The following is an 18,953-nucleotide window of genomic DNA, read 5'->3' as shown; positions in this document are numbered from 1 at the left end:
TGCTCTATAAATGAAATGTATTATTATGCTTTCCCTTTTTACAATAATACCTATTGGAGATGTTTTAGACTTTGTTTATGCTACATTTTGTGTATTGTGCACCATTACTCCTTTTACAAAGTCAAAGTTAAAAAAGGGCCTCACTAAACCAAAAAGGCATAATTCTGAGGAAAACACAGTGACCACTTATGAAATAATGTGCATCATCATTTATTTCAGTTCAAAATCCTAGCTTCCAAAACAGGGTCGTGGTTAACGGAAATAATTTCCTGTACAGTTAAGGTCAGCAAGGTCAAGTTAGGTACAGTGCCATTTTAAAGAGACCATGTTGAGGTGAGATGTCAGTGGCTCTGTAGAACAGACTTTTAATGGTGTGCTCCTACGATGGTGTTCCTGGTGCTCATGCTACATTCTCTCACGAGAATCCTTTCACTTGGCCTAAAAAGAGGGTTACTTGTCCACGAGGCCCTTCTGAGGATCTGAACTTGAGGCCATGCACACACATACAAGTAAATTCACTCCATTGAAGTCAGCAGGGAGAAATGTGACTAAAAGGAACAACTGAACATACTGTATCTTGATAAACCACTGCTCATCTCCCTACTGTACTCAAAAGGAAGCTAACATATAGGATTAGTTTACGTTTAGCTACATCCTCATCGGATATTCCCAGTTTTGAACTTAGTCTACAAGCACAAACTGTGCGTGTGTTATCTCTGGGGCACCAGCACACATTATGTGGGCTCAAAATTCATCATTGTCACAGTCTTCATAATTAAAACTCAAAGTGGAGATAGCAATTTTATCAGAACCCACCCAGACTCTCCCAACCGTATCGCCCTCCCACCTGAATAAATCAAATCTTTAATGAAACCCACATACACAGTATTACAAAACAAAATGAGAGCAGTAAAAGAAAATGATCGATGAAGTGAATGTCTGCACTTCCCCTAGTAAACCTGTTGGTGGAAACTTATTCTTGCAGCATTATAACGCATTAACTAACTCTTGTTAAATATATGTATATATTTTGATATATATATACACAAACTCATGAGAAAAAAAAATTAAAAGTCTTAACTTTATTATGTTTTGTTTTTAGAACCATGATAATGGTTTGAGACAAAAAGGGTAAATGCAAAAAAAAAAAAAAAAATTAAATCAGGTCTCCTTTTTTTCCAATCATGTTTTTGTTGTCATGGTAGCAGTGATACTGAATCCAGGCGATTCGGACAGATCCTTTCATGATGGTAAGCAGGCCAGACGTTGGTGACTTGTGGTCCTTAGACAGGCCGTCCCCCTTGTTTCTCTCTCATCCAGGCGTGGATCCTCTCTTTCAGCTCGGGGACTGTAGAGTGAACAACATTTTGTGAGGAGCAGCTCAGAAACTGGCGTTCACAATCCAATAATTGCTTTGCACACCTAGAACATCACAGTTTCAGATGTGATGATGAGAAGGCATCATGGTACATTTACCTGACTCCAACATGCTCTCTGTGAGTGGCTGCCTATTGAAGGGATCCGTTGGGGAGTTGAGCAGGTGACGTAAAATGATGGATCGGTCCATGATGTTCCCAGAGGGTAGTATCACAGGGTCAGTCATCAGTGTGTCCATCAGAGGGTCTGTTGTTGCACATGTCACATGTCAATTTAACAATTGATGAAGACACAAACACTACCTAACAACACCCATAACATTTTAACCTTACTCTTCTGGTTTTATGCATCTGTGCTGCACAGAAATTGTTTTTAAAGCAGCACACCACAGTGGATCATATCTCATTTTGCTTTTGCATTTTTCCAGGAGGCCAAAACGACCATCAGACCCTGCTCGAAAGGCTGCTCCACATGTTTGCTGAAGGGTTAGTATTCAAATGTGCATAGAGATGAACAGAGGTATTTTAACCGCAAATGTTCCCTCTGGCTTTGGACTTTGTCTCTAAATTAAAAAATAAAACAAAAAATAATTTGTTGTGCAAGAAAAATTAAAGTTAACCAAATTAAATGACTAGCATGTAAGGCATGTCTTCATCATCAAACACATGATTGTGAGCCCGTGACATGCACCACCCCAATTGCAAAGGGGGGGGGGGGACCTATCAAATCAACAGTTAAGAAAACATCCAATAAATATCCAATGGGAGCATCAAATAAAAGTGTGCTCTTTATTGAAATATCACAGGGTTGTTACAGTCGGACTTGTGCGTTACAAAAATAAAACCTGCCATGGGAGATTTCAACCGCATAGAAAGTTGATACACAAGCCTCCTGTATGGCACACTCCAATCAACTGTGGTGGGTTGGCTGGCATATCTCGGAATCAAAGGCGGTATGTGGGCCATGTCCCCTTACTAGATTATATTAAGTCTGTGGTTATATGATAGCCGCGCTCTAAGCCGTCTATATGACCTCTATGAGCTATAAAATCCCCTGCAAATGTCTGGAATCTAACAGCAACACAGGCTCTTGAAGATCCTGTCCGTCTGCACCGACTGACCTGAGGTCACTCAGGATTCTAAGCAACAGGCTTTATCTGCTTGAGGCCAAAGAGTTAGTCACTTGCTAGATGTCACTAAAGTTACCACACACATGAAAAAAAAATTGTTTAAATTTCTAACATTACTTATTTCATTTAACAAACTGTATTTAAGGATGTTGGTATGGTGCTGCTCCAACAAGAGCTTATGTGGTGTATTACAGCCATTCCATCTGTACCAAGATTAATCCCACCAGCCGAGCTGTGTTAATAAAAGAAACTTTGAACTTTGATATGACAGAACGACCCATTCAGTTTGTTTTCCTTGTGGATATTCAACTAAAATATCAAGTGACATGATTGAGAATCTCAATAAGACATTACTGTATTTTAAAAAAATTAAGCGATGATCAAACAAATGTTCTAAATAGGTTCTGAACTTTGTAATATTGGGACTGTACAGAAAAAAATGAGCTATGCAAATATTTATACTCTATATAACACTATACAGGCTTATGGACCTTCAAATAAAAAAGGATTGATAGTTAAATGCATTGAAAACATGAGCACACAGTTTGATGGAAAGAAGATGCAGCATTTGTTCAGCTAATTCAGCCCTACTGGATAAACAGATTTAAAAAGATGAAAAGTACAATGCTTGTATTATATGTATGCTCGTAGACACATGCATGCACACACACCTTTGAACTCATCTGGTGCATCACTGTAGTCCATTTCAGACTGGGAGTTCCTGGCGACTATTTCCTCCACCTTCTCCAACAGTAGCTTGAATTTTTCAATGGCGATGGAGGACTTGATTCCAGCCTTCCTCATCTTTGAGATCACCTCTTCAAACAGCTCGCGACTGTACGACCGCTGCACACAAACATATCACAAAGGAAACATTCATGTATGAAGGTACTGATAATGTAATCTCTTCACTTGCCACGATTTTTCATCTAAACATGATAAACAACTCATTTTAAGTATTTTCACACAGTGGATCAGTCTGAAAGTTTGCAGGAGTAACGGAACAAGAAGGGAGAAGGCACACTGTCTGAGCTGCATAACTTCCCAATGAGGTGACCAAATCGTTTCACTGTGCCCTGCTGTTCACAGACTTGTGCCCATGTGTAACATAAAATCAGATCAGTCTGCTCACAGAATGAGGCATAATCTCAGGGGAAGTTGGTACATATGATAAGTCACGTGGCTGTGACGAGTAGGGTGAATCACATCGACTTTTTCTCATAACAACCTCCTCCTTGTGTTTTATCATCAAGCACTCTAAAACATTTGTGATGATTAACCGTAAACTTTATCTCTCACCTGGTCGTCTGCAATTGCTTTAGCAAAGCGGGCACAGTCGAGCTGCAGGTAGATGTCAGTCAGCTGGTCTAAGAGCTTCTTGGGCTCAAAGCCATACTTCTCAGGGTTCTCCACCTTCAGGTCCCGACACTTTGGCCCACAGAGCTGCTGGAGATTAAAGTTTAGCATGGCAGCTAAACGCGGCCCCAGCTCCTGTGTGAAGAAGAAGAAGGAGAAGAGCAGTTTAGAATGGTTTGTCTGTGTGAAAATGGCTAATGCAGGCAGAAAATGTTGTCTTAACATTAACAACACAGTTGTGATCAAAGACTTTGGAATATAATTGCAACGATGACTATTGAAATGTTCACTGGGGGTTGCGACACTCACAGGCCTGAGGAAAGGCTTCTGGACCTGCTTGGTGAGGATGTGGAACATTTCGACTGTCTCTGTGGCCAGAGCCAGGTAGGAGCGAGACACACGCTCGTCCTGAGTCAGCTGGGACTGGCGGCTCTGCTGCTGCTCCTGAAAGTTGGCAGATAAACACTTTGACAACACTATTTCTTCCACAGCTGTGCACAAATATAAATGTGGTGAGTTACAGTGACAATATGCTCCAGCTCCGATATCCCTTGTAACCTGTGTCATTAGTTGGTCTTTTATCTTCTCCTATCACAGGTCAATGCTGCATTCAGGTCATATCAGAGCTTTCATTATGATGACAATATTGTTATTATGACTTGTAAATGGTGGTCATGTCGATATCCAGGTCGTAATTAGGTCAACACTTTCTGTAAGCTCTGATATATACAATTTTTACACCTGTTTCATAAATATAAGACCATTCAAGGCTGAGCACTGACCCTCGGTAACTGATCCCATTGCTCCTTATTCTTCATCTCTTCTTGAACTTCGTGGATACGCTTCAGGGACTCGAGGCTCTCGTCTAACAAGAAGGTGGTGTCATTGATCAGCATGTTGATGTAGCGCACAAACTGCTTGCCAGAGCTGCAAGGTAGTGAGAGCAAAAGAAGTTGGTAAGACTGGAAATCATCAGAGTGAGAAAGGGCTAAACTAAATTGTGTTTTTCCATGACCAAAACAGTTCATCAAGAGCACACTCACTTGAACTCTTCCATGAAGGTGCCATGGTGGGCAATGTTCTGCCAGAGACTCTTGAAGATAGTGCTGATATGGTACCGTATAGTGAACTTATCATAGAACTCGCTGGTGGCGCCGGTATGCTCAACATCTGTCGACCACAGGAGATAGTTTTGTTGTGAAAAAGAAAAGAATCAAGACGCTTACAGTCAAGACATAGATATGTAGGGCTTAAGTAGATAAAGACTAGAAACATTTGTATTATTGTTTCTGCTTAAGACCACAGTGTACGTAGTTCTCACCAGTGTAGAACTTCATGAGGGCGGGGACCAGCTGTTTGATGGACAATGGGTGGTTCTCCATCATTTCGGAAAATCGCTGAGTACGAGGCTGTACAGCAGGGTTGGTGACAAACAGCACCTCCACCAACTTGGCGATAAGGTAGGGGTTCCTGATGTAGTTCTGGCTGCAGATAAACACCACCAAGAAGGTGACAATGTCCTGGACACACGGCTCATATAAAACCTGGGGAGAATACCTGGGGAAGATGAGGTGGAGTAAAGGATTAAACAAGCAGGAGAGAAAAACCTGCCAATTAATTACTCCTTGTTTTGGCTTCTGTATGCAGACACTGATTTGTGTTTCTTTTGAACAGATGTGATACATTATCAACATTTCACCACTGTGCTCCACAATTCAATGTTCAGACACAGTTGACCAATGAGACACGTGCGCAAGACTGAACTGTGAACTTACTGCACGACAAAAAGCAGAAACTCGGCCACATCTTCAATGTAGAACTCAGGGAGAGCAGCAAAGCTTTTGGGAATCTCAGGGTTCAGTGGCAGGGTAATGCTGCATAAGGAATGAATAAATAAACATGACATGTCACATACCGATTTAATGATTATACTGTGAACTGAAACAGCATGACAGAAAGCAAAGATTAAAATAACAAAAAAAGCCTTTGTGTGTGGTCACATCAGTTTTTTTTACATCAATACCACAGCAATGAGAAACACAGTCTGTGTCAGTGGTAAAGGAAGCTCACTTGGGATAGGCAGGGTCCACCATGCGGAGAATGAGCTGAATGACTGTGCTGTAGAACTGCAGACATCTGCGGAGCAGGTTCTCATCCAGAAGGCCCACGTCAGCACAAGCTTTGGCTCGCACCAGTTTCTGACAGGACAGTCACACAGGATGAGGATCAAATCTCAGTAAATATGTTCCGTTGTGGAATCCTGCAGGTTTCAGCATTTTAGGCTTGTTTTGGCGACAGCTGCTGTAATGTCAGTGGACTTACAGTGAACTGGGAGATGAGTATTTGCAGGTCTCAGCCTTTAAATCAGTCTTTACGGTTCAATCAATAAATGAAGGGAAGACAGCGGGTCCATCCTCAAGGGTGTTAAACTCACCTTGAGCTGGGTTTTGCAGCGCTTGAGCATCTCTCTGTGTCGACTGGCCAGGGGAGAATCTTTCCACTGGCTTTCACTGTTCTTCAGCTCCTCTACAGTCCTGGCAGGGCAAACACAGAAATATTATCCTGCATAAGAATGTTAAGAATACACCTGTGTGTGTGTTCCAGGGATGCCAAGGTATAGACATTTCCCCACGGGGTAATAAACCTGTGACAACACCGGGTGTCCGACAACACCAGACATTTTATAAGAAAAGACGCGTGTTGGCCCAGTATCTGCAGAGCACTTACTGAAACCTTTGACATTAGATTTTGCTGTGGGCAGCCTCGCTCTTACCCTTAATGTTTTACACTTCTCATAATAACTTTAAAGATCTCTTAACCCTCAAACACATTGACTTAAAATGTTATATTTTACAAATTAGATTGTTTTTTGATGAATCATGGGAGAGTCCACTGATACAAACAAATACGTTTTATGTCTATATAAGAGATTAAACAAGTTTGTACCTGTTCAGTTCACGAATGGCTCGCAACCTGCGGATGTAGCGCCTGCAGCCAGGCAGGATGGACAAATGGTGGGTGTGCAGTGTCAAGAAGAAACACTCGGTGGGGAACTTAGGTTCTGAGAACTTGGTGGGGTCTTCGTCTGTTCGTGCAACAAACACATTAATTTTTTACAACATAGAAACGCATAACACCGTCAGTCAGAACCAGTCGGCCAGATCTCCACAGATAAATATCAGCTTTTCTACCAATAAAAACATTGGTTAGTGTAACATGTTATATTAGATCATGTTTGCATTTCAATTGTAGTATGACATGAGCTGTATACAGTGGAGGACGTGTAGCTGCTGTTATTTTGTAGATGACTCCAAATATAGTCAGAAGCAATACAACGACAGTAACACAAGGAGGATTCAGCTGAGATTATTTGGCTTACTTATAATTAAAATTCGTGCCAAAAATCTGGCATTTTGATGAATCACAGAGAACTGATAAATATGCAAAATGGTTTCTCCATGTGCAATTAACAGAATTCTCAAAATGGAAGGAGTGTGGCAAATGGCAAATGCACCATTTAGTCAACTTGCATTGCTGAAATACCAAAGCATAATAACATTTACTCACTTCAAACTTCAATAATAAAACTAAAAATTTCAAACATGTGTAAATGTATTTTCATTTATGTCATCTTACGCAATCCAGTGAGCCAGATCTTCAGCTCCTCCATAGTGGCCTTTAGACGTGTTTCCTCTGAGCTGACAACAAGGCGACAGCGTGGATGGAAAATGTAATAAGGATCCACCGTCTCCAGCTTGATCTTCATGCTCAGCTGTTGCAGCACCCATAAGAAGTTCAGCATGAAGCCGTCTGTAGAAACCAGCTTGTCATCGGTCTGGGAGAAAGAAGAAATCAATGTTCAGAACAAGCTGCATATACAACCCAAACAAGAAAAAAAACAGGGACATTTTCCTCATACATTTTTCACCAAATAACAAGAATACAACTGATAACGAAATTTTCAAAATAACTACGACAAAATGGATTACTTTTTTTGTCAACAAATTGATAAAAAGCCAAGCTAATAGAACTATCAGTACTGTAGATGTGGAGGTGATATTACGTTACAGTTGGTTTGCTATCTGTACTTTCAGTGTTGCTATCAGGAGAGAGCAACTTCTAGGAAAATCAAACCAGAGCTTATGCTCTAAACCGAAACACTCAGTTTTTATACAACAGTTTATCTTAATGTGCAAGTTTGATAAGGCTAAGCAACATTTATTTTAATGACTCACCTGCATCTGGGCTTTCTTCACATTATAGTTGACTAAAGCTGCCATGTAGTTAAGAGCTAACTCGCGTGTCTCTCCATTTAGTAGGATGTTATGGAGAACTTTGAACAGGTCACCCTAAAAAAAAAAAAACCTTTAACACATTATTCTCTAATGATGCCATGGGTACAATGTTTATTAGAAACATTTAAGTGGAGACTCACCCTTGCCGACTCCAGGTAGTGCTGCAATGATTGACTGACAACTCGTGTGTTCTCCATGGTGATGGCTGGACCCGAGAAATACTTGTCTCCTACTTTGGTCTAAAGAAAAAGATGGAACACCGATGCATTACAAATTATCTACACAGCAATTCTCCTTGTGGCAGTTTTTGGTTCCGGAATATGAAAACGGCAGTCAAGTCTGCTCTCCATTTTCAGAAACTTCTCAGCTTTTGGCAGGAACTTGAAGAAAGCGTATTCTGTACATGCACAACTCACATCATCCTCAGCAAACACTGAGAGGCTGAAGAAGGCTCCCAGGTAGGACAGTCTCTGGATCTCTCTGCCAGAACCAGGGCTTACAGGTTTGGGACACCATAGAGGCAGCAACGTTGCCTGCACAGAGGAGCCATGACAGAGACACCTATCACATATGGGTCCTAAAGGTTTTTTTTGTTTTGTCAAGTCACAAACATTTTGTCTAGTGGTGCCAGTAAGGACAAGTTCAGACTAATAAGACACAATTTGCTTTACGACAACCTTTCACCAGGAGAAACCCCAGACTACACCGCAGTCCTGCATTCTGATTGGCTGTAGTTGTTGCAGATTCATCTACATATTTAGCCCGTTAGAAATCTAGTCGGAAGTGGCAATGTGTCTGCAAGTTTGATGAGTTCACACATAGCGATTGACGACTGCCAATGAGCACCTACTTAGCTCCAATCTGGGGCTTTTGTCAGTGAGTTTCAAAATTTGTCAGAGAGTGTAATATCGGGCTAAAAATTATGTAGGTGTGAACTATGCTTAACCATCCCATCACCGAAAAAGCCAACAACCATGGAAAACATTGAGTTGAACGATGTATTCCTACCTGCTCTCTCAGTTTAACTCAGTAGAAGACGCTACATGTCTGAGAAATATGCAGTATCTATATTATTAACACATTTATCCATCACCAGAAAGTGAGCTATATCAAAACGGAGAAATCTGATCAGGATTAGAGCCCATTTGGCCATTCATCTGTGGGGCAGGACGAAGTCTTAGTGTCAGGAAATATACAAACAGAACGTATTTGATGGGTTGATGACAGCTGGCTTTGTCGGTATGAGATAGGAGAACAAGAAAAACAGCCAGACTCTCAATATAATTCCTGTCTCAAGGAAATACTTTACAGCAAGCACTGGAGAAATACATGGTCTAATTAATTTGAGCCATGAGAACACAATGTTGAACGCTTTAGTGTCATAATCAAGCTTTACTTTAGTACACTTACCAAACTGCACACTGGGTGAGTCTTTCCAAACTTAATTTCACAAAGTTCAGCTAATGCCTGTGAAAAAAACAAAAGAAACATAATGGAAATCTTCAGCTGACCTTTTCTTCAAAGTTTATGTTTATAGATCAATCAGGTGACACGGTGCATTTTTTACAAAAAACAAACCAATATGAGGTTTTTGTGTGACTTCATTTGAGATTAGTTAATGATTCAAAGTAATTATTACATCTGTGATGAAAAAAATTACAGCCCCAAACACATTTAATACAACGCTCAAATGACAATAATGTAATGACTTCAATGCACCAAAATCAAATTAAACTATGTTACTTTATTATTGTGTATGTTTGCATAAATGGTGAGTAAAAGCTACAGCTTTACTCAGAAGTCAGACATCTGGACCTGTCCATCTACTGAGTGGGGAGACTATTTGACAGGCTGACAGAACTTTACTAAGCCCTGCTGTACTTTACATCCCCTGTAACTGCAACGACATGAAGTCTCATCTTCTGCCTGGTACAACAGTGTCAATCAGACCACGACAACTCTCCCTACCATGAGGGGGAATTTAAAGTTGTCACTGTCAAAAGAACATTCTTTAACCGCAACAGCCAGCCCGTGGAGGATAGGAATGAAGATCTGAAAAATAAAAGATAAAGAGCGATCGTAAACACGTCATGTATTAGCGCCGTGTCGGCTTTTGGAGTTGCATTTCCAGAAAACTATCAGGTTGTGGATGACAATTGCAATTTGCAATTTCTTTATCACTGTGAAGGAATGTTTAAACTGACTGTGTACTTAGTCACAGTGAACTGTTATCTCATGGTTTTATTCTTACGTCTACAGACAGTTTGTCTTTGAATATGAATCAGTATGAATCACTGTACATGGATATATTTCAGCTCACAACTGAATCAGTATAAACAAAAATGTCATCAAAAGTGGATGGACGTGCGTCCCACCTGTCTGAACACTTCTTCCTCCTGGTGGGTAATGCGTGCCAGCTCCTGAATAAAGCCGTAAGGAAGGTTCCGACACAGCATATAAGGAACCAGCAACGACTGCTGGAGAGGGCTTCTGTAGAAAACAGACAAGAAGCACAGTGATGGCAATAAATAAATAAATAATGTGTCTGGAGGGAAAGTGAAAGAGTAGTTGCTATGGAGACTCAGAAAGGAAAAGGAACAAAATGTACAAAAAAAAATATATAATGATAGCTAAGAAAAAAAAATAGCTCAAAGATTATCACAGTGTGCTACTGGCTTGCTCACCGAGGCTGGGTCAAGGTCCCTTGCAGGACCAGGGCGACATGAGAAATACACTGAGAGCGAATGTTACTGAGAAGCTGGCTGACATTTGGTTGGCTGCACATCTGAGGGTGGGGAAAAAAACAGGGAAGAGAGGAGAGAGAAACTGTCAGAGGTGTGATAAAAATGTATGCTGACAACTCTCTCCAGACTCTGCTGAATCACATTGCGCTTCGATGAGCGAAACCTCCGCTCACTCCCAGACCAACTGGCCTGAAGCTTGCCTCGGAAATACAAAACTGTTCTTCTGTTCTCAGGACAGTTTGAAACCAATTTAGACTGAATAAGCTTAAACCTGAGATGTCAGTTGTTATTATCACAAGGGTTATTGTGCTAAAATTATCCTAAATTCTTGATGCTTTGGTAGAAACTCTGAGGTTTTCTTCTTTTTATTTTTTTGCATCAATGGAAAATGATTTGCCTTGCAGATAAACCACTACCTTGGGAGCTTTCCTCTCCTCCATGCCAACACTGTCAAAACGCTCAATGAGGTAGTTCAGCATCTCCGTCTCTTTGCATGTTTCAATGGTGAAGCGGTCGCTGGCTGAATCGCAGGACATCCCCCCTCCACATGCACCAACACTGTAAACAGGGAGGCAAACAAAGAGAAGGACAGAGAGGGGCTCTTTAATTTAAAGAAAACAACACAGCACAGAGAAATGTACTGTTAGCATCACACATTATCGTGTCTGTATGGTTAACAAAGCACAAACCAAGGCTCCTGAAAGAAACAGACTATAAGGCATTAGTGACAGCATTTCAGAATCTCAGTACTGGGCTCTTCAAAAGAAAAAAAGGTTATAGAATACTGAACATTCAATCTCTTTGAAGCCAATAGTATGATTCTGACAAATGTGGTGACGTGAGTTAGTGGTCAGCTGTAACCGCACAACCTGGATGTGAGCAGCGTCAAAGCAAAATCAACCGTAGGAGGTAAAAAAAGAAAAAGAAAAGAGTCCTCTGGGTTACAACAGTTCTTGAAGCTAAAGATGAAATCAAAGGAACAGTTTATTCTGATAAATACCTTTAAATAACAACATAACTAAGTTCATGCCAGTTTTTCCTGAACAAAGATGAGATGGAAGTTGAACTAAAACTTTCAATTACAGAGACGATTTTACTTTACTAAGTCGTAGCAGAAATGCACAAAGAGCAGAAAATATGTCTGACCTTTCTATTTTAATCATGCATACAATTCATGCAAATCAAGTCTACTAGTCATGTAGACAACAGTCTCATGCTGTACTAAACAGGTATTGGAAGTTCAGCTGCTCTTTCACAGTCAAATATCGTCTTGTACATTTAAAGGTACTGCAGATATTCATAATGATTCAAAATTAAATTCAACCAACTAAATAAATAAATGAAGGCAGAAAAGGATAATTTCTCAGACAACTTCTTTATCCTGCAGCTGTTTACAGCACATTTATGACTTTAATCTTCATATGTTGACACTGTATTTATTACTTACCATCATATATTGCAAAAGTTGTAGTTCCTGAACCTTATGCCTCAACCTCTGATGACAATAAGTACAGCACTCAAAGATGGCTAGGGCCTCCTTCGGTTTATCTTTCACCACTAGTTGTGCGCCGTTAGTTGCAAGCTTCCAGGGCCCACTGGTATATGCAGTGGGGACCCACGACTGATCAAGCATACACACATTAACACACCGTGCAGCGGTGTACCTGGACCCAAACTGAACCTGCGCAAAATCCTCCTCCTCCTCAGACTCTTCATCACTGCTGTCCTGAGACATGTCAGATAGGGCGAAGAACAGGGACGACAAGGGGCTAACATGACGAGGAAAAGACAGGAGGAGTGAGGGGGACGAATGGGAGAGAAGAGGGTGTTGTGCATGCATGAGGAGACAGAAGGGACGTGGGGGGAAAAAAAGAAGACAAATGTGTCATGGTAACACTGTCACAAGGAAAGAGGACAGAAAAGAAGGGAGCACTAAGGAAAGCATGCTGGAGGGCTGCGTGCTTGCTTGACAACTATTTCCTGTGCTGTTCATTAAATATTAATTAATGCCATTATCTCTGCAGCTTTTATGTACTCCTGTCAGAAATGTTTTATCAACTAATAACTGTCTATCTATCTAGTGCTCTTGAGCCAATGCAAAGAAACGTCAAGAAGCTTCAAAAGGGTTAGAGCTTTCAAAATAATACAGTGTGGACCACTTTCACCTGAAGGGGAAAGTGGTCTCAGTCTTTTACACCCCACTGTATGTCATCAGCACAGTCTTATTACTGAGAAAAAAAAGGGGAAAAAGGGAAAACAAACTTGAATGCCTGTTAATTGCATGAACACCCGATATATTAGCATTTTTCATTTCATGTAATTTAATTATTAAAGAGTTTGAAAAGTTTGATTATATGTGTATTTTTAATTCCCCATCCGACATTTTGGTATTTGTACCAAAAAAAAAATCTCTATATTTTTTTCACTATTACTACAGGAATTCTCCATTTCATTTAATTTTGCTGATAAACATATAAATGCTAAAATATCAGGTTTTTCTTGACTTTTAGACAAGCAATCCAAAACATTTATGATAACATTGTTGCAAGCTTGAGCTGATGAGAAATTCCTACATGAAACTTAATATAAGAAGCAATATATACAAAATCTGGGAAAAGTTTAGTTTAGTTGCAAGACTCTAGTGGTTCACAACAAATGTAAGGTTTTAGTACGTTTGCTTGCATGTGCACCACACACTCACACGCAAATGGCAGATGAGATACCTAGATGGTGGGATCCTGGAACCAAACGCACTTTGTCGAGTGATTGATCTGGGAGAAGGGGGAACCATGGGAGGGGGTGTGGAGGAGGGCAGGATGCGAGCCCGAGGGGAGCTCAAGGAGAGGGACTGGGGGCTGGGTGGTGGCACAGGAACTGGGGTGTTGGGAGGAACAGAAGGCCCTGCTGGACTAGGAGAGGGTTCAAAGAAACTGACTCCTCTGTGTCCCCAGCTAGATGGGGAAGGAGCCCCCCAGGAGGAGGTGACCGAGTAGGGGCGATAGCGTTGGGAGATGGGCAAAGGGGCAGATGGAGGGTTGAGGGAGTGTCTTGGTGTAGCAGTGATAGGTGGGCTGGGGGGAACAATGAATTGTGGTGTAGAAGGAGTAGAGGGTAGAGAGGGTTCAGAGGGAGGAGTAGGAGGGGGGAGAGATGGAGAAGTCCTCTTGGCTGCATCCAAAGCCATTGGGTGAGGACTACCACACCCATACAGACTGTGGATAACATTGATAAGAAGACCATTAGCAAAAAAAATACTGAAGACAACAATGTCTTAAGAAACAGAAAATGACCAAGATAAAATCAGAAAGAGTGGGAAAACACACACTGCAGCTTCCAACTTTAAGACCACTTTCGACGACGAGTGTCTCTTGAGTCTTCAGAGCGTGAAGTACGGAGTAAAGGCACTTGCCTTGACAGAGAGCTGGCTCCAAAGGACCCTGCACCGGGGCCCATGGGACTGCCGCCTTGGCTGGAGGGATGCACCAGCGTCAGACGGTGGTCAGGAGATTTGGCTGCTGCAATTGGCTGAGAGGTGGCGGTCAAGCTGGCAAACGGATTGTGGACACGGGACTGGGTGGACATCATTAAGACTTCCATCAGGATCTGGCCGATCAGGTCTTTGAAGTCAGAGTACGCTGCAGGAGGACAATAACCACAATATGATTGTCAAGCTACCAAATGCATTTAAATAAGAAAAGGAAACGGCTCGCTATGGTGACAGAGATAAAGACGCTATCCAATCACACACCATCTTTAGGATTTTGGTGGAACTCTGCAGCCAGGGACGGGAGAAAGATGACATCTCTGTCCTGTTCCTTCCACGATACGCGGAGGATCTTGCAAATGAGCTGCAGAGCCTGTTCTTCAGAGACATCCGAGTTTGCAGAGGTTTCCTGTCAAGATGAAATGGAGAGACAACGGCGACGGTTTGATCACACACTATAGAGCCATTTGCAGCCTAAATGCCATAAGGGTTTGCGTAACTCAGATCCTAACTATAATCATTATCTCTTGATCTCTCTGGTCTATCAAGAGACAGGTATGTATGAGTGAATGGAAATACATTGCGTCGATGGAAAGTCCCCAATCACCTTCCTGTAAATACTGCTTTTATGTGTACTCATTTAAAAACTCACCTGATTTCAAGATGAACAAGGTCAAGTATACGAGTAATATAAGATAAAAGACTGTCGTTGGAGTGATGATCTCCGCTGCCGTTTACCTTTTCAGTCAAGTTCCTCTTCTCCCTGCGATCACTGTCGTCCACCTCCATGTTCTCTATCCCTGAGTCCACATCCACCTGGGACATGCTGGAACCAAAAAAAAAAGTCCCTTCATCCCTAATGTGACAATGACAACACTTAAACCTCAATGTCCCATGTCTTACAACAATCATATTCAACCGATCTTGTAAAAGTGAGGCCTTGATATTAAAAATACTACATTTTGTATCAACGTTTGATACAAACATTCAAAAGAAGAATATAACTGCAGTAAAAGGAACAAGTCAATATTGTCACAACTTGGCATCATAACACACCTGAGATTTCCATTGCATATCTGGGGTCGTTCTGTGAATAAGCGTTTCATTATTCTTTTTTTGTGAATTTGAAAAACATGAAAATCTGTCGCTATTTTGATCGGTTGTATCTGATATAATTGAAGTTAAACAAAGCTTATTTTCTACATTATGAGAACTACATTTTTTTACAGCGAAGAGAAGTCTTTCAGATGAAAAACAAATTAGGGTTTAGGTTAAGTATTGTTTTGTTAACTGTTATTCCATGGGGGCTTATAAAGCCTTTGAACTCTTACCTCTTTTCACAGGAGGCAGTGTCAATGTCCATGCTCTGCGATCGGGACAAACTCTGGGACTGAGTCTCAAGGCTGTTGGAGGGGGAGCTGGAGAGGGAGCTGACACCCTCGCTGCTCTGACTGCCATATGCCACCCCTGCAAAAGCAAAACACCACAACTGAGCACATCTGAAGCACAAAAATAAGTGATATAGATGTATCAAAATAATTTGACTAAAGTCTTAAATTAGAGTCTTTAATATTGTTTCTGGGATAGTAGTTACATTGTGAGTCTGTCTTCAAGTTTGTGGATTATTTACTTTTCTGTTTTTTCCCAAAAAGTCTAGACGGCTCAAAAAGGAGATTGGGTTCATACAGACAGCATCCTGGTTTATCTCCCTAAAAACTCATTATATATATATATATATTCTATATTTTTCTCATTCTGTGTTGGATTTTAGTCTGTCATGTCTTTCCTGGCATTCCATTCATATTCCTCCTACTATGCCTCTGAATTCGTTTTTTTACCGTGTGGTTTTCAGTTCTGATAAACCTTCTCACATGTAATTAAAATTATTGTTTTGTTATTTAAGAAAATAGACGTATACTAACACACTACATGGATCAGACAATGGCTCAGATTGGTAGTTTTAATATCAACATTGTGTGCCGTTCCATTGTAAGCCTGCATTACTGCAAACACGAAGAGCGAAAGCTGATAAACAACCAGGATCTTACTGTGGACGAAGGGCTGGAATTAACAACTCGCCTGGATGCACAACAATCATAACACTACCAACTGTTTCTGTCAATTAGAATATCCATGTGGTGAAGGCTTGCATAAGTGCAATAAAGGAAATCATAAAATTGAACCAATTATGAATAGTAGCAGTGGCCCTAAAATGTTATCTTTGTTTAACAACACCACCATGTCCATGCATGCCAACAAACAATGACACTAAGCTGTCACTGCATCCATACATCGCTAGGACCAGGGTCAATGTAGTCACAACAATCTGCTGCTGTGTTTATTGACGTATTGCATTCAGTCTCAAACAAACAAAGATGTTTATGTTCAAAGCCTCAGTGACAATGTGTTCCAGGACAATGTGTGTGGGATGATAAGGTTATACTGTAGATCACAGAAGAAGTTAACAATAATTGAGAAGTTAAAATCAATTTAGCTAGTACAACCAGAAAAGCGGACTGAATCCTGATCAGTTGTTTACACCAAAACTATATTGCAAGACTTAACCCTAAGTAAAGCCTGCGATAACGGTATTTATGACAAACTGGACAAATATATTCCAAAATATGTAAATACTATTGGGTTCTTACCAGAGGTGCCCATAGGGGATGTGGCAGGGGTACCAGTGTGGACATTCAACCCCAACGGTTGGGAGGCAGCTGGTGGCAGGGGCTGGGGTGCGGCACCTGAGGGTCCGTGGAGGGGGCCAGGTGGAGTCTCTCTCTGTGGGGACGTCAGGGGTGTGCTGAGGGGGGTGCTGGGCTGTGACGTCTGTCCCCCTGCCAACCGCGCCAGTCGCCTTCTGCGAATCTTGAATTAAAAGATTTCAATATTAACTCAAAAGTACAATCTGACACATTGTGAGCTTGAATTGTGTAATAAAACGTTAGTTTTTTTTCTGGATAAATGAGTGGCACAATTAACCAGGGCAAAGTAAGAAATGCAAGGAGATAAGTTCATTTCAGTTATTTGATTGCTTTGTTTTATTGGATTATTATGATCATTGTCGCCCCTGATAATCAGCACTGGTCGGTTTTAAATTCCTCACTCGTGAAGTCAAACAGCCTTGGAGGTAAAAGATAGTTCTGATGGACGAGATGACGAACAAAGTCAAATGTGGTCGTCACAACTCGACTGAAGAGCTTCACAACTACACGTTCGTCATCGACCGGACAGTTCGGCGCGGCCGCAGAGGTCGACTGCTCTCTAACATCCACCTCGAGTGTGTGTGGCTCGAGTGTGTGACTCGAGTGTGTGTGACTCGAGTGTGTGGCTCGAGTGTGTGTGGCTCGAGGGGAACCGCAGCAGTGGCCCACAGGTCGCTGCACAATGGTGGCCCGCTGAGTGGCTTTTATGCTGAGTCGTCCCACAGGCTAATTCTTGGCTGTTAGCAAAACAACGTTAGCCGCTGTCAGCTAGCCTACCGCGAGAAGATGAGCCAACTCAACTCAACGGGCAAAAAAAAACGTCACACAATCGGTCAAAATGCGCCGCGAGGAAACGTGTGGACCCGGTCGACGTGATTCGGTGCGTTTCTACACCCGTTTCATTTGTTTTCCCACGAAACCGATTGTTATCCGCGGCTCGGCGCGTGAAGATCCTCTGTCGTGCTAGCGCAGTTAGCATTGTGCTTCTCCGGCTACATTCAAATTAGCCTCCTAGCGACCGTGACACCGACATCCACATGCAGCTTCAAGCTCGGCCCCTCTTCCATGACAACGGGCCCCTGGAATAATAACACGTCGCGGGTCGCGTCGGTTCACACACACACGCGTCTTCATTTGTGCTGGTCGTTGAAAGATAATGGGATTTTTTTTTGTCACGGATGCATTTCTTGAATTAAGACTGAGCTAGCTCTGTTAGCATGACGGCTAGTAGCAGCACCATTTGACATGGAGCCCTAAGAAAGTACTTTGCTAATCGAAGTGTACATCATGTCAGAGAGCCACGCTTCTCCCTCGAGCCCCTGTTTCGCTGTCACATTACCTCATCGGCGCTCAATTCCTCCATCGCAGGTCAATCGGCTTTCTATTTCACGCTCAACCGCCTCACTGTGTGCCAGCCAGAGCCAGCTAGCTAGCTAGCCGGTGTTGGGTCTAAATATGCATAGTCTAACTCGTTCAACGAATACGTGTCAGTCTCGATTGTCTTCGAGATACAAACTAGGACGCCGCTGTACGATGGGTGGTGAGACACAGCTCCTCACAAAAGTCTGTCGTTTGCTGGTTTTCTACCAAGAATTAAACAAAAAGAAAAGTAGCTGTCCACTATACGTCAACAACAGCGGCCATTTTGGTTCTACAGAACGTCGGTCACGTGACTTAAAAGCAAGGGGGGGTGCTTCAGCTGTGTGGCACATGCATTTAGTACTTCAACTGTTACAATTAAAAAAAAAACAGCACGGAAAACACATCCTGTAGTTATTTGTTATAAGATATAAGAACAGATACACAATTACTACGTATTATATTAAATTCCCGCCTCACAATCACCTGTGGGAATGTATAGTT

The 18,953-nt window shown here is 41.8% G+C and overlaps 1 protein-coding gene across 5 annotated transcripts; it reads right to left on the bottom strand.

Annotated features, from left to right (window-relative positions):
- Window positions 1-194: 194 nt before the first annotated feature.
- Window positions 195-18,882, bottom strand: ube4b (ubiquitination factor E4B, UFD2 homolog (S. cerevisiae)). 5 transcript variants are annotated; one of them, XM_035644072.2, is made up of 29 exons: window positions 18,430-18,882; window positions 17,034-17,253; window positions 15,717-15,852; window positions 15,124-15,211; window positions 14,650-14,794; window positions 14,311-14,536; window positions 13,625-14,113; window positions 12,566-12,670; window positions 11,315-11,459; window positions 10,842-10,942; window positions 10,533-10,647; window positions 10,126-10,209; window positions 9,568-9,624; window positions 8,574-8,690; window positions 8,298-8,396; window positions 8,098-8,211; window positions 7,499-7,697; window positions 6,809-6,947; window positions 6,297-6,396; window positions 5,933-6,060; window positions 5,638-5,736; window positions 5,184-5,419; window positions 4,906-5,032; window positions 4,645-4,789; window positions 4,172-4,306; window positions 3,806-3,997; window positions 3,178-3,352; window positions 1,477-1,623; window positions 195-1,348 (listed from the first exon to the last, which is right to left on the bottom strand). In XM_035644072.2, exons 1-29 carry the CDS (start codon window positions 18,451-18,453, stop codon window positions 1,284-1,286), a joined length of 4,152 nt encoding a protein of 1,383 aa, XP_035499965.1. In that variant the 5' UTR covers window positions 18,454-18,882; the 3' UTR covers window positions 195-1,283. The 5 variants fall into 5 exon arrangements, with proteins under 5 accessions (XP_035499965.1, XP_035499966.1, XP_035499967.1 ...); XM_035644073.2 differs by having other exon boundaries at window positions 11,318-11,459; XM_035644074.2 differs by lacking the exon at window positions 12,566-12,670.
- Between the last annotated feature and the right edge of the window lie 71 nt (window positions 18,883-18,953).

Source organism: Scophthalmus maximus, chromosome 3, assembly GCF_022379125.1.
Source record: "Scophthalmus maximus strain ysfricsl-2021 chromosome 3, ASM2237912v1, whole genome shotgun sequence".
NCBI classification, from domain to species: Eukaryota; Metazoa; Chordata; class Actinopteri; order Pleuronectiformes; family Scophthalmidae; genus Scophthalmus; species Scophthalmus maximus.
This window is presented reverse-complemented; position numbering and strand designations above follow the sequence as displayed.

Excerpts from the sequence above, each read along its gene's own strand:
- ube4b (XM_035644072.2), bottom strand. The coding sequence starts at position 18,453 with ATGGAGGAATTGAGCGCCGATGAG. Across the intron at positions 10,648-10,841 it reads GGGACCTTGACCCAGCCTCG|AAGCCCTCTCCAGCAGTCGT; the intron begins GTGAGCAAGCCA and ends TGTTTTCTACAG. Across the intron at positions 5,737-5,932 it reads GTGGACCCTGCCTATCCCAA|CATTACCCTGCCACTGAACC; the intron begins GTGAGCTTCCTT and ends TTCCTTATGCAG.